Below are 15,930 nucleotides of genomic sequence, written 5' to 3' on the forward strand. Positions count from 1 at the left end.
TATATATATATATATATATATATACACACACACACGCACACGTTGGGATTATAATGCGATTTTGCCGTATGGCGGGCAATCCAAACCTATGTTAATTAGCTAATGCGTGCAAAACCCCAGGTAAAAACATCAAAACTGTATATACATATTAAAAATTGGTATCAAAATAGTATAGTGAGTGCTACTTATATATAGTATACATGCATACAAATAAATAACATCATAGATAAAACATATATAAAGGATGTATTTACTTTTGAGCGACTTATGGCCATATTCCATTGTGAGGGTAGCCTAGCCTAGGCTAGGTTAGCTTAGCCTTCTTCGTATTTCTTGATTATCTCCAGCTTCATTTCCATATAAATCATTTTCTTACTTCTCTCTTTAATTAGCAATCTTTGGACCCATAGCTAACCAATTCAAGTTTGAATTAAGCACTAAAATGTACTACAAATACATTTTTGTAAGCACTCACAGGAGATCAAAGCTTTAACGTTCCCCCATTTTGGAACGAGTGAAGCCAACCAATAGTAGACCAACATCTTAGGGAGGCGTGATGCTGACCAATAGCAGACCAGCATTGTAGTGAGTAAGCAGTAATGCGTGTATAGACGAATGAGCGCGGAGTGACTCACAGAGTCACACACTTTCACTGACCTCCATGTTTGAGGTATCGTAAGGCGAAAAAAATGGCGTGAAGAGGGGACAAAAAAAAATAATGCCTTCGTTGTAAGGTAAAAAAAAAATACATATATATATATATATATATATATATATATATATATATATGAAGAATAATCCATATTTGTGAAAGTACACTACATGTCTAAAGAGAAAGTGAACAATAAAAAAAAGAATAATCTAAGAACGGAGGTATTGCGACAATTGGCTTGGCATCCATGTATACAACTCTAAATAGTACTGCGTTCAGTGTGTAGATTAATAAATAATATAGGACTGCATCAATGTGTATTCACTGACCTCCCTCCCCATCAGTTCGCAAGTGTGCTTCTGATGTTTAAGGGAGTCTTGAATGGCTTGAATCTGCATCGAAACTGCAGATAGCAGTAGGCTATGGCTTCCTTTTACTAAACTTCTGTGAAATTCAGCAGAACAAAAGGCAGGAAATGTGGGGACATTTCTAGACTGCATCATCTGCAATGCTATAACTACCGTTGTCTCTATAAAACAAAGCTGATGTCCATATTGTGGTCTCACACATTTGTGGGTAAAGCCGCTCTGTCTTTTTTTCTTGTTTCTTTTACTTTTCAACAGGATGACAGCCTAACTGTTTTGTATCATCTAATTAGTTTACTCTTCTCTCATCTTCCCTCCAGCTGTTATTGGTTCAGGCAGTCAGACCAGATCGACTGCAGAGTGCCATGACAGCTTTTGCCTCACAGGCACTGGGTAAGTGTTTTTAATTTCCGACTATTTCATGTTTTCTGGAGTTTGGCTTTGTCATATCAGTATTTCCATAAATCAAGCAAAGCCACACAAGTGCATATTCCACCTTGGGAATTGGGATGAGAAGACATTGCAGAAAACAAACTACATCATATGAGGATTGATTCCACAGTCATAGCAATAATGATGGGGTGGGGATGGGCAACCATAACAGTTGCATAAATAATAAAGTAATTGAGTAGGTTAACTACTAATATCAATATCCCCACTGATAATATATATTGTACATGTGTTGCTAATAATAAGATTGGCCGTTGCCGCAGGAGAAAGTTGGATATTGAAAGGAGGTGACAAAGCCGGACAGAATCAGGCTGAAGTAGAGTATTAGGACTACCTAGCTTTAAATAGACATCTGGAGTTTCTTTAAATTTACAATAATCAATCTGGAGAAAATGAAGATGACTCCAGCTTCCATTCATAATGTTTGTTTTCAGTCCCTTAATCTGTCACCTGGTTAGTTATGTTTATGATTTATAGTTTTTGTACTTCTGTTTGACAACTAGTTCTTCACGTTGCTTGTAGAAAATGTGCTTGATGTCATTTGTGAAAGTCTGTTCAACATGAGCAATTTCTCACTACGGTGGCCCTGAAGTGCAAAACTTTCCTTTGTTTTGCCTTCTTGTTCTTTTTATCTTGCACGCTCCATTTTTCCTGTGCTCTTCTTCACTTGTGTGCTCCTTTTTCTCTTATAAACCACTTTTTTTCCTGTGCTTGCTAGTTGTTTATTTGTGTGCTTTGCACTTCAGGCCACTTCAGGCCACTGTATCTGACACTTAAATTCATTTTAAGGGAATGTGATGCACTTTATTTTGTTCTTACTAAAATTGTGTTTTGGTTTACTGTCAGACCCGTTAACAAAACACGTGCTATTGTGGGTATTAAAGAAAAAGAAAAAAATATGTATTTTTAGCTCTTCCAACAACCATTTAAAAAACAAAGAAATCAGTTCGGGATGCTCCGACCAGGATGGCCTTTCAAATCATCAGTCGTCACAATTGGGATTGACATTGGCTTTGGGCCTCATTTGGCAGTTTTACAGTTGGTAACTAAAGGCATGGAGTTCTGTATATCTCTGACAAATCGTCAGTCGTCACAATTGGGATTGCCATTGGTGTTGGCCCTCATTTGGCAGTTTTACAGTTGTTACCTAAAGGCTTGGAGTACTGTATATCTCTGACAGATGCAACATTAAGATGGAACTTAACTATCTTGTTAGGGTTAGCCTAATGCTCGGACTGGATATTAATATAGTAGAGATTCACCTGAGCACCTCATCCACGCTGACACTCGAGCCAAAGAGCTTTTCCATTCACTGCAGAATAAACAGTGTAACATTGATAGTTAGGTATCTATAGAAGACTGAATATTTGATACAATTCTTGGGTTGGAATTTATGATAAATTAAATTTTACATAATGTTGCGGCCTGTTAGAGGCCTCAAACTTGTTGAACAGCAGTTGTGTTCATCATTGAAGTTGCAATCAGTATTTGCAGAGTATTAGTCATTATCCAAGGGAGACGATAGATACACTATAACAGAGCAGGAGCAGGGTAGAGAAACAGTATGTATTTGTGTCTTTGGCACTGAATCAGTATGCTAATGAAGCACGGTCTGTAATCCTCTTACAACTAATCTCACTCAATCCTTTCAGTCTAGGGCTGGCCACTGCTCGCACACAGTTATGCCGCCTCGCTTAAATCATATAGAAATAGTTTTTTTTTTTTTTTTTTTTTTTTTTTTTTTTAATGCGCTGAGTCAGCTTATTTCTGTGGCTGAATTTTCATGTGACTAGATAGCTTTAATATGCAGAACAAAAAAACTATTCTATTAGTTATTTTTAATTACATGATATATTTCAACATGTGGTGGCACTATGTTTAAGTGGTGAGCAAATCTATCTCGTATATATATGAGGTAGCTGGTTGAAATCTAGGCTCTGACTTTCCTGTCTTGTTTGTGTGTTTTCCCAGTGCACGTGTGGGTTTTGTGCGGGTATGCCACTTTCCTTCCATATTCCACATCCATGCATGTTAGGTTAGTTGAAAACTCCAAATTGGTGTGAAATGTTTATCTTTATATGCGCGATTTGTTGGCAACCAGTCTAAGGGTGTAATACGCCTCTCATCACAAATCAACTGGGATTGACTCCAGCACACCTGCAGCCTGAATGAGGACAAGCAGTACAGTATATAAAAGGGATGGATGTGTATTGCTAAACATCTACCATGCCTCGTATCAAGGTGATGCATGATCATCATGTAACTACATACACTTTTTTTCCCCCAACCTCTATGTTATGTCTGGAACAATGAGCATTATTCTAGGTTCCTCTTTGCCCAGACTGCATGTTCCCAAAATAATGGTGAAGGTTGTTATTCACCGCCCGGATGCTTGTTTTCAGCGAGGATCCTGATTACCTGCCGGTAACATAGGAGATGATATGTGTGTTTGTGCACACACATGCTCTGTAAACGCCCCCATTCGAGACACACACCACAACACTTGTGTATAGACAATGTTATTCTTTATGTTTCCATGGTGATTCTACCAGGACCTGAGTGTCTGTGTGTGTTTGGAAGGGTGGAGCAGATTGCATTTGGCAGCAACCACCAAAAGTATCCGCTGGCGTTTACTAAGCCACTGTTTGATTGTATGCGTTGTGTGCGTGTGGCCATGTGTGCGTGCGTGTGTCTGTGCGCACGTAGTGAGAGTATTAGGCTGAGATTTTGAAAATACTGCTATATCGCAGTGTGTGTGACTCTATTAGCTAATATCTGATTTTTCAGTGAATTACAGCAGGATTAGAGCATATATATATATATATATATATATATATATATATATATATATATATATATATATATATATATATATATATATATATATATACATACACACACACACACGCACACACACATATACTGCATGAAGACACACTGACAAAGGTATTATGCAGTTTGTACAAGATTTGCCCTCTACTTGCTATATTTCTCTTAGTATGTATAATAAATATAATAACCCCCCCCCACACACACACACACACTTTCCATCGTTGTTTCAGCCCAGCTCTTGCCTCTCACCCCTTCAACTTGTCTCCATGTGCATCACCTGCTCTTCCCGTCCAGCTTTATACTGCATTCTTGGTAGTGAACTTTCACTGAATCACCAGCTCACATTCTTCTGGCACTGTCCCCTATTTTTATTTGCATAACAGCTGCCTCGATGTGTTGTGTTTTTTTTAATGTCTCACCTCACAGCAGTACACTTGTATATTTTCTTTTTTTTTTGTCATTTCTCATGGTGTCTCCAGGGATGAAGGAACTCTCCCCACCTCCTCTGAACCTGCGCCGTCTTTATGCTGAGACACTGGAGTGGGAACCAGTGCTGATCATCACTTCGCCAGGGGCCGACCCCTCCCAAGAACTTGTAGAACTTGCCACAGACACTGTGGGTCGGGACCAGTATCGTGAGGTAGACTGAAAGTAAAATTCCGATGGTATAAATGCAAACAGATTGCGTACTTACTGTCAAAGTTTTAATTTTTGGTTGCACCTACCAAAGAAATTGGTTGTTTTGTTTTTGACAAAGCTGTAATTGCAAGCAACTCTAATGTGTTAATTTTTCTGACCTCAACTCAATACAGCAATCTAGATAGTTGATTGGATTAAAATATGCAGTGTAATCTAGTTTCACAATTGCATGCTTTCAATCCAGTGAAAAGAAAAATTCAATGGTTTAATCACATTTTGTTCCCACTAACCTCGAATGCCAAGACCGAATTGGATTTTCTATCCCATTTCCTTTGTTTGGTGCCCTGCTTGAGTGTGACTCTCTGTCTGCCCAGATCTCGATGGGTCAGGGGCAGGCTGACGTGGCCATGGCCGCGCTCAGAGAATGTTCCCGAAACGGAGAGTGGCTTTGCTTGAAAAACCTTCATCTTGTCACAGCATGGCTACCTCTCCTAGAAAAAGTAAGCATATTGTCTTGTTGGTCTTTATTCTTCTGTGATATGTATTTTTTATAGTATATTCACTTGTTGATTTTTGGGTCCTTTTTTTTTTTTTTAACGTAAAAAAAATAGATTTGATTTACATAAAAGTCCTTTCAGTTGTATGAAATGGTTTTAACCAGAAACAGTTTTTCTTATAGTGTAGTTTTTCTGAACAAATTTCTTTGCCATTATTTGTCTTACATAGCCTGGTACAGACTGACTTTTGTGATCTTTTCAGAATCTATTCAGAATCATACTACAAATTGTACAGCTTGTAAAAATTTAAACGATGTAACAAAACACAAATCCAAAACACATACAATACGTTACTGAGCAGACATTTGTTTTAGACTGAAACGTAAACCGTTTGTGAGATTAAAAAAAAAAAAAATATATATATATATATATATATATATATACACACACACACACACACACACACACACACACAGTATATTTTTATAGTGTTGCAGAATGTAAATCTGCACATATTCAGGTTAACAATCACTAGCCTAAATTCAAAACTTTTTTTGTCACATTGTAAGTCTTAAATATAGTAACAATCCATGCCCCATAACTAAAATATCATGAAACTCATATCAGTAGGGCTGCATCCCAATGATACACAAAACCATCTGACATTGTTGGAAACAGACTCCCATTGTCATATTTGTAGCACATTTTCATTTGAATTAATCTATTTAAATGGGCCACAGCTTTTACAACATCAAAAGCTACACATTGAAATCACCTGTCATTTGTAATTATATAAAATTCTTTCTTCCAGAATGTTTTTTTCACTGTGTTTGTGTTCCATGCTTGCTGTGTAATTGCATAAGCTCCTTGTAAACCTCTGTGTCACCAGTTCGTATGCCACATTTATTTACCGCTATTTTGATGTTCCTTTTTGTATGTAGGTTTGTCTTTTGTTTTTTATTCCATTGTACCTTTCCTGGGGTTATGTTTCATAATGTGTGTGGCAGGTCAACACTCACTGGGAGGCACAGCTGTTGGGGCAGAAACATGTGCATACGTGTGTGTGCATGTAGGTGTGTGTGTGTGTGTGTGTGTGTGTGTGTGTGTGTGTGTGTGTGTGTGCATGCTCAGCTCAGCAGTAGTGTGCACAATACAGAATGTTTTGTTGTGTTTTTTTCCTTGTATATCCCTCACTTGAGTTTTACATCCTGGATATCATCTAAAGCTATTTTCTAACAGTTACACATAGCCTGTGAACCCTAAACCTCACTTCTGTTCCTCTTCATCGCTCTCTTTCTTTGTTTCACTCTTACCCATCAACTGATGAGGTCTCTGCAGTCAAGCTTGAAATGAAAAAACTGCCTTGACGAGGAAATGACGGGGGCAGTGTGAGAAAGGAAGTTAAGGTGAAAGAATGATGAATGAAGAAAATGGTGGTTGTGAAAGGACAAAAATGGACAAAGATGAACAGGGCCTCCAATAAGCACTAGTCAGGGGCAAAGACAAAAAGTAAAGCCCATCTTACCACTTGACTAATTATTGGTCCTTGTATCTGTTTCTCTGTGATATGCTAAAATCAGATGTGCTATTTACTTGTCCATGGCGTTGTAGATGGGAATGTGACATTCAAAAACAAAAATACAAAAAAGGGCTTGAAGCTCAGTTGGCAGCTTTCACACTATAGTTGTAAATGTGTACCACCCTTATTTCATAGGAACTAAATGTGCTTCGTCCCAAAGAAGGCTTTCGCCTGTGGTTGACATCAGAGGTTCATCCCAGATTTCCCCCCATACTGCTACAATCCAGCCTCAAGATCACTTATGAGGTATGCATTGAATAAGGTATGCATTAATACATTATTTGCAATGTTTAATACTGCCTGTATGATATTATTTCTGGGTTCACTTAGCTGTTGAATATGACTATCTATGTGTCTGCTTGATTCCTGGTGCAACTAAGGGGTTGTAATGTTATATGATAGTGAAACAAAGTTCGTGCCTTAAATAAAAGAGTTATATAGTTATAATTTTGGGCCAGAGATGCAGAGGCATGCAAAGTATGTGTTAGTGAGGCTTTCAATATTACATGGTGTGTTTCTGATGAGAACACCGCTCAAAGGGAAAGCTACTTCAGCAACGATGCATGCAGCATATACAGTTACAGTCCCTTTGTTGCTGTCTCTCCATATTTCTCTTAGCTGACAGATTGACGAAAGGAAACACATTTTAAACACTTCATCAACTCAGAAGTGCAAGTGTTTTTATGTGAATTTATTCTTTCAGTGGTTTGGCAAAACACGCAATTGTGTATCATGAGGTTTTAGGTGATTAGCTTATTTTGTGCTTGGTGGGGATTTTTTTTCAGGTTTTTAAGTTTTGTTTAGAACTCGGCAGTAAAGACGTTAAAAGCAAAGGTGGGCACTTCATCAGCACTGACGGACTGTCCGTTACCTACAGACGGCCTTTTTGCCAACAGACCGACGAATGACCGTAATGCTAAAAAAATTGCATTGTCTTTGTTTATTGCAACGCATTTTGTACATAGTCAGTTTCATTTTTTTTACCTAACCGTATTTGTACTTAAGGTTTTTATCTATCTAATCATAAACTGTGAATTTGGTGTCAGTTATTTTACAAAGGCTGCACTATAGAATCAAAATAAGCATCACGTTCATATTCATATAGAAGCAAACAGATATTAAAGAAGGGCAATTTTGCCTGGATTTCAGTATACATGTTCTCACAATGTCACTGTTTGGTCTTAAAATCTTCCTGATACCCTTATCTAGGATCCTCCTGGGTTGAAGAGAAACTTGTTGAGGACCTATGAATCCTGGACGCCAGAACAGATCAGCAAAGGTCGGCTCTCTTGAGATGATATTTTATTGTTCCAATCTGCTAGGGTATTTGATATTTATATTGAATTCAATTAATAGGTAGGTTATTAGTATGAAATTAATGCTGAAGTGATTTGGTTTTGTTTAGGTGGGATATTGGCCCGGGCCCAGTCCCTTTTCTGTCTAGCCTGGTTCCACGCCGTCTGCCAAGAAAGACGTAACTACATACCTCAGGTCAGACGTGCACGCACATACACACTCACGCACACACACAAGGACACACACACACACGTACCCACACAATGAAACCTGTAATGTATTGCACTACAATAACGTACATGCAAGATTACAACCTACAACCAACCATCTCATTTGGGAGACCTCATACAGAACACAAACATACAAAACACCCTGCTATGTTTTAACACTACAGAAATCTATTTTTAATTTTGAATCAAATATTGATTTATTGGTTGATTGATTGATTGATTAATTGAACGTATTAATGTAAAATTTCAACAACATACACAAAACCAGAAGAAACACATATTAATTACAAGGATACGTAATAAGTACATTTATATGTTCAAAGGAGTTGTAAGTTCACAACTTAGCTAGTTCGAACTAAAAGAAAATAATAACAACATCCTGTTATCCAGTAAATTTACAGGTGAATTATACATATAGTATATAGCCCAAATAAAAATATCCGGCATTGATGGAAATGAAAAATGAAGGAATGGAGCATTAAAGATTTTTTACATTTTTTCAGGTTCCCAATTGTCTATCTGTAGCATTCTATCTTTAAACATAGCAGATCATTCTCATACAGTAATCATTCCATAATTGAAAACCTTTCACCAAAAACACACATTTCCTGTTTGTTCTTGTCTTTGATTTTATAAAAAGGCCAGCGCCTTTTAGCGCATAACAACGTTCCCTAATTTTTGAATATTGCATATGTGCATGTTTGTATGCACATGTGCATGTGTGTAAGTGTATATGTGTATTTCCATGGTATGCAAGACTATTTACCCTTGCTTTATTATTCAGTGGTATTGACTTGACCTTCTATGAGCTGAGTCACTCATGTGAATGTGTGGGGAAAAAAATTATGGCTCACTGCTGATGTTAAGTAAAGTTTACTTGTAAGGGAATGCAATGAATAGACCATCTTCCTTCAGTTTTGGGGTCATGGGTCAGCTGGATTTTATCTAAGCTGAATTGGAATGAGAAAATACACTGTGGACATGCCAGTCAGTCACAGATCAGTGCACATGTAGACAAACTAATATTCACCCTCATGCTCACTCTCAGGGTCAATTTAGGGTCTTTGATCAACATTGCATTTTTAGTTTTTATTTTTTGTGGGGTTTTTTTCTTTTTTAATGTGGGAGAAAGCCAAAGTATTCATTGATAGTTACCAATACATTATTATTTGATTTCAAAATAAGAACTTTGTCTTCGTCTGTAAATAGTCGACAAATAGTATTGGCATACACTATGTAATATTTAACCTCTTCTTTCTTAGGGATGGACTAAGTTCTATGAGTTTTCCTTATCGGATCTGCGTGCTGGCTTTGAAATAATCGACAGGCTTTTTGAAGGTACATGGCTTTAACCTCTGCTTTGACTAAATAAGCATCCTGCGAGTTCCTACATATACTGTAGCTACAGTGTGGTAAATGTTTTTATTATTACATTCTGTGTGAGCTTCAGAGGATTTTGTTGGTGCTCTGATATTTTTCAGGTGGAAAACCTTTTCAGTGGGAGTTTGTCCATGGTCTGTTGGAGAATGCCATCTATGGCGGACGCATCGACAACCCATCTGACCTCCGCATCTTGCGCTCTTACCTGGAGCAGTTCTTCTCTGCACGACTCTTCTCCTCCCTCTCAGGTGGACAAGTAAAGAGCAAAGGAGCACGCTTTCTTCCATCTCAGATTAACCTTCCAAATACTTGCTCCATCCTGGTAGGTTGAGAGGATTTCACAACAAATAATTTGCAAGCACACATTTGAATTTAAAGTTGCTAAGATGGTTGTCCTCTTATGTAACACCCCTTTTCAGCAGTCCAAAATTAAATCTTGCTAAAGAGAATTATAAATAAGCACACTTCGAGCTTTACTCCTGGAAGCAAATGCTACAACGTATTTTATTTGTATCCTAAATTAAATTTGTTGCATTGGCAATATAAGGTGTATTTAAAGAAAAAAGTACAGATTGCTGCTCGAGGCCCCCAAAGCACATCACTGACTCATACTTTTTGGTGCTTTTGAAAGTGGATTTTGTTTTAGCCACTTAAAAGCTGGGTAGACATATGGCATGAAATGAACGTCAATATGGAAATCTGTGCTGTGAATTAAAATTCACAAAGGAAGTAACAAGTATTTCAGTGGTAGCTAAGCTTGTGCTGTGTATGTTTCTCCATATTGTTAGTGGACCTTTTGTCAAGTCATAAACACTTGTAATCAAGTATACTCACATTTTAACTCTGCACTCTCCCACATAACATACAAATTCACAGCTTTCTTGCTTGCTTAAAAATGATAGATTTTTACATTGTTACCTCCCCAGTTTGTGCTATGCATGCCTTTTACATTATTCTTCAAACATACGTATGGAATTACAAAATTAAAGATAATTCTAATTTAGTTGTATATTCTCCCAAATAACCAAACTGATTCTTGTGTTCCTTGTTAGTGTGAAAATGTTGTATTCTGGTATTGTGTGTACCACTATATGTACCTTTATTGTTATAAGCTTGTACACACAAGTGTATGCTTGTGCTCTCAGGACTATCGTGGGGTTGTGGAGAATTTGCCAGAGGATGACAAGCCTGCATTCTTTGGTCTGCCCGCTAACATAGAAAGAACCTCCCAGAGAATGATCAGCTCCCAGGTGCATTACAAATACCCACATGGCCACACATATTCAGGCCTGATTGCTAAATCAGCATCTCATGTACTGCACAGTAAACAAAAGGATCACTTATGCACACTCATTTGCCCATTTTCACTGTATGAAACAATAGCATTTCATCTCATATGCTGTCTGTAACACTGGAAAATAATCAAATTTGACCTTGAGGTTTTAAAGGTAGAATTACAATGTTAGCTATCCAATTGCCTGATAATATAGTACATTCACAGCTTTTATGTTTTTATTCTAATGGCAAAATGTCCAACAGATACACCTTAATTGACTGAATTTGCTGTGAGAAAGCAATGGCAGTATTGGGTAGTTCATTTGTGCAGCGATCAAAAAAGCACAAAAAAAAATGTTATAAGTTTGTCAACAAGTTTTGAAGACATGTTGCTATGTTAAGGAATAAACACTCAGTTGGGTAGATTTTTTTCACATTCTCCCTTGACCGCTTTGTTCCAGCTCTACTCATATATTCTCATATGACACAGTCGTCAAAAAGAGAACTAGGTCTCAAGTGTTTTTGCTTCAAAAATTGTACTCAGATAGCTTTATAAAAGCATCAGGTTAACGGTAATACATGGGATCCTGGGTTGTGTCACCATGACACTTAGGTAAGACTGATGGCATCCAACAAGCTGTTTAGAGTCACTAGTTTGTCACCATGTTTATTTCTCTGGGCATTTTTTTTTCACAATTTCAGAGGTGATAGGAAGAATTGTCATTTTTATTTGATTTATTTGGTTATTTAATAGAACATGAATTTACAGGAATATAACATCCTGCTAGGCATTGCTGCCTTCTCAGGTGCTCATGAGTCTTGTCACAGTACAGCTATTTTACATACAACACAGACTTATACTAAGATTCAAGACACACGCTTTAGCCTCAAACACATATGAGACCCCTCTCAGGGTGATGCAGTGAAGTAATACAGCAAAACAACTACAAAACATTCAGCAGTGTCAACACAATCCAGTCAAGCAGCCCCATTTTTTATATGTATCATACTGCGAGATGAAAGCCCCCGTGCACAGGCACAAAACTTGCACAGGAGTAATTCAGTCATTCAAAATGTGTCTCGTGTCTGCATCAGTCAACTTTGGTTGTCACTGTGTAGGTTTAGATCTGTAACCGTGATTGATATGAAAAAAAATGTCTCCACAGTCACTGTAATGCAACTTTGACAAATGGAATGTTCACCTATCATGTGGATCAAAGGCTAGTCTTTTAGTTGAAAAATACAATGACAGAAACATAAAATTGGCTGTGCTACATTTACACTTATGAACCAGCCATGTTTCGAGTAAGTGATTGAATGAGTGTTGCCTGTTTCACCTAAGCGTGAATGTGAATAACAAACTGATATTTTAGTGAATTAGTTGTTGACAGAAAACTAATTTGAAACCATTTATTTAGCCGTAGTATATAGATGATAAGGTAGCTGAACTCCGTTTGTCTTTAATGGGCCGCAAACATGCTCCAAGACTGCCTTTTGTCCAGTTTTATCTGTGAAACTGAACTGCCGTGGGCAACAGGAACGTAGCATTGTCAAGAATGTTAAGGACTGTTCTATTGGGTTTGGATCTCTTTGACATAACATACAAATTTGATGATGGTTTCTGAGGCTAGTTAGCCAATAAGGTAACTAGACTTTTGAGGGGGATTTTAGTGATTGCTTTATTAGGTAAAGTCTTTTTACTCTACAGGGTAGAAAAGGAAATTCAGCAGTTTTGGTTACAGATGAATGATGCACTGCATACACATGCATACACATTCAGTATAACACACAGACACACACTTAATCATCCAAAAAAGAAGATAAAGCAGGTGGTTTAAGAGTTTACCCGGACCTAATGGAAGCCATTCATCACTAACACTTGTCTTCCTCACATGCACTTTCACTTTAACACATGTCTTGATTCTACAGTATGTGAAACCATAATCCTCTAGGCCTGAAGCTAAACAGTTTTTATGGGCTTTCGAAGGATGTCTAAGGAGCTATATTTGGAGTTTGGACATTTTCTGACTTTAAACCTGGAAATTCTATATGTCTTTTGATTTACCAGTATTTCCTAGAAACGTATCTTAACCAAGCCAAATCCACCGTTTCTTGACTGATTTTCTTGATTTAAGCAATATATCTTAACAGAAACTAGCATCTCTGTATGTTTACGAGGGTCTAAGTTTAACCTGGGTTGTTCAAAAAATGGAGACTCAGCCACATGTGTATGTACAGTACATGTATATGCATACATATAGTGTATTTTTAAATTCTAAATTGATTTATCTGTAAAAAATGTTTAAGCTTAAAATGTCTTTTAAAGAAGGTATCAATAGCACCCACCCGCTCGGAGTAGTGATGATGTCCCTTTATGTGTCTCATAATCACACATATACAGTATGAGGAGCTTTGTAAACAACAGCAAAATGTATGTATGTAGCAATATTTAATGTATTGTTTGTCATTGGTTCACAGGTGATTTCCCAACTTCGTGTCATGAGCCGCTCAGTCGCAACGGGCTCAAAGTTTGACAGGGAACTCTGGTCTAATGGTCTTTCACCTATCCTCAACTTGTGGAAGAAACTCAACAAGGTTCATTTCTTCACTATTTGCTCATTTTCCTGAAACATACAAAGTGCTGTGGAATTCAATTTCAGCCTTAATTTTTTTTGGAAATCCAAAAGATTGAACATGTTTCCGATGCATGTGAATAATATGGGGGTTCAGGTATTTGACAAAGATCTAATTAGGAATGTGCTCCCCAAAGCTATACTTGAGAAGACATAAAATATGGTGGAAAGTCTGATGACACTTCTGCCTTACAGTTGGGACTTTGTGGGTTTGACTCTCGGCTCGACCCTCTACATGAGGAGGGGGGGGGGGGGCGGGGGGGGGGGGGGGGGAGGGAGGGAGGATGGATGGATGGATGGATTCATTCTAGAGAGGCTCAGAAAAACTACTGAAAAACATACACTGTTTTCAATTCTGCATTTTCTTTTCGATAACATAACCTGAGCATATGTTACATAAATTGTTTTATTGCAGCAGATGAAATTTTTGCCATTCTTAGTTACATAGTGCAGCACTTGCACTATGTTGTTATTACAATTTTGAATTAGTCAACAACCCACAATGCTCTGACGACGAGAAAACAGTCCCTATTTTGAGATACAAAGGTGCTAAAGTCTAGTTTATTTTTCTGTTTATTTGGCTTTTTTATATACAATATATAAAAACTGTGGTGTCCTGAAATAACATCGCTGAGTTTCTACTCTGTCTCTAAAATGTATGAACATTATGCAGCAGCTCATAATAGTAGCTGACCTCCAATGCAAATGACATGGGATCAATTCTCACTCAATGGGCCATTCATAATTGTCCTGTGATTGACAGGTGATTAGTACAAGGACCTGACCTGCCTTTAACCTTAATTCAGCTATGATAGGCTCCAGCTTTTCTTTGACCCTGAAAATGAAGCAATATGGAACATGATTGGCAAGAGCAAGTCTTTGTGTTGTTGAATATTGCCCATGCTTAGCTACTGCTTAGTTACTACTGTTTCTCCTTTTACTTTTCCCATTATGATTCAATGCAAAATAATTAGCTATCATCTACGTTCCAGGGTTCTGCATTGATCCAACAAAAGGTCACACCTCCTACGGATCAACATGGGTCCCCAGTACTGTCATTCATTGCTCTGGAACAGTTTAATGCAATTCGCTTGGTTCAGGTATATCTTGCAATTCTGACATACATGCAGTATGTGCTCCATTCCAAATACAAATAATATATCACCATGCAGTACATACAGTATGAAAAACAATTACAATGACAGGAACTGGTCATTCATCAACAAACTGACATCAATTTAATTACATTCAAAGATTTGGTGGGTGTAATTATTGTTGCAGAACATCCACCAATCACTTGCTGCCTTGAGCAAGGTGATTAGAGGGACTGAGCTTCTAACTCCTAAGGTCCAAAAACTGGCAGCTGCTTTGCTCAATCAAGAGGTAAGTGGAACAAGTTAATGGGTGAAATCTCTACCAAGCTTTGCTTTATTTTTGAACTTTGACTTTTTTGACTGGTCATCAGTTCAGGCTATACATTGAATTTTGTCCAAACAGCTGTGATAGTTTTCAGCTTTCATGTGATCTAAAACTGGATAAACAATGAACGCTGGCTTTAGATAGGTCTAAAACCCATTATTGCCTACTCTGACTCCTGCACATATCATTTTTATTCTAAGTGTGGTATTTTTACAGATGCATTGTCACAGCCCAAGTAAAAGAAAAAAAAAGTTCTGCTGTTGGATTGTGTTGAATAAAAAAAAAATGCTTTAGGAGTTTTCAAACACATTTGGTGCTTTACATCAAACAGTATTGACTAAATCTAAGTGTGATGAGACAAGAGACAACTAAGTCCCAATTGCCAGGATTTTGCATTCAAATTATTTCTTTAAAACACTGGTGATTATTTTTCTAACCCAGTCAGTTACCCATTATTCAGTGCCTCATGACGACATGCAGGTTGGTTTAGATTGTCTTAGAAGGAATGACTGCTCCTACACATTATAGAGCACAGGTGTCAATCTCCAGTCTCTGAGGGCCGGGATCTTGCATGTTTTCAAATCCTCTTTCTCAAACACACTTGTTTCAAATGATTAGGGTCATTTTCAAGCGTCTGCACAGCTTGTTAATAAGATAATCATTTGAACCAGGTGTGTTGGGGA

General features: G+C 37.6%; 1 protein-coding gene across 2 annotated transcripts in view; it reads left to right on the top strand.

Annotated features, from left to right (window-relative positions):
- The window catches only part of dync2h1 (dynein cytoplasmic 2 heavy chain 1), an 81,818-nt gene that overhangs the window by 60,486 nt on the left and 5,402 nt on the right, over positions 1 to 15,930 (top strand). For both annotated transcript variants that reach the window (XM_088427414.1, XM_088427415.1), the window contains 12 exons: positions 1,338 to 1,410; positions 4,779 to 4,939; positions 5,313 to 5,438; positions 7,150 to 7,260; positions 8,224 to 8,293; positions 8,420 to 8,505; positions 9,803 to 9,878; positions 10,022 to 10,242; positions 11,066 to 11,170; positions 13,674 to 13,790; positions 14,821 to 14,928; positions 15,110 to 15,211. In XM_088427414.1, the coding sequence (XP_088283540.1) occupies positions 1,338 to 1,410; positions 4,779 to 4,939; positions 5,313 to 5,438; positions 7,150 to 7,260; positions 8,224 to 8,293; positions 8,420 to 8,505; positions 9,803 to 9,878; positions 10,022 to 10,242; positions 11,066 to 11,170; positions 13,674 to 13,790; positions 14,821 to 14,928; positions 15,110 to 15,211 (1,356 nt within the window). The remainder of the gene's footprint in view (positions 1 to 1,337; positions 1,411 to 4,778; positions 4,940 to 5,312; positions 5,439 to 7,149; positions 7,261 to 8,223; positions 8,294 to 8,419; positions 8,506 to 9,802; positions 9,879 to 10,021; positions 10,243 to 11,065; positions 11,171 to 13,673; positions 13,791 to 14,820; positions 14,929 to 15,109; positions 15,212 to 15,930) is intronic.

The sequence above is a fragment of the Hippichthys cyanospilos genome, chromosome 11, assembly GCF_059441005.1.
Source record: "Hippichthys cyanospilos isolate Australia breed blue-spotted pipefish chromosome 11, RoL_Hcya_1.0, whole genome shotgun sequence".
Classification (NCBI taxonomy): Eukaryota; Metazoa; Chordata; class Actinopteri; order Syngnathiformes; family Syngnathidae; genus Hippichthys; species Hippichthys cyanospilos.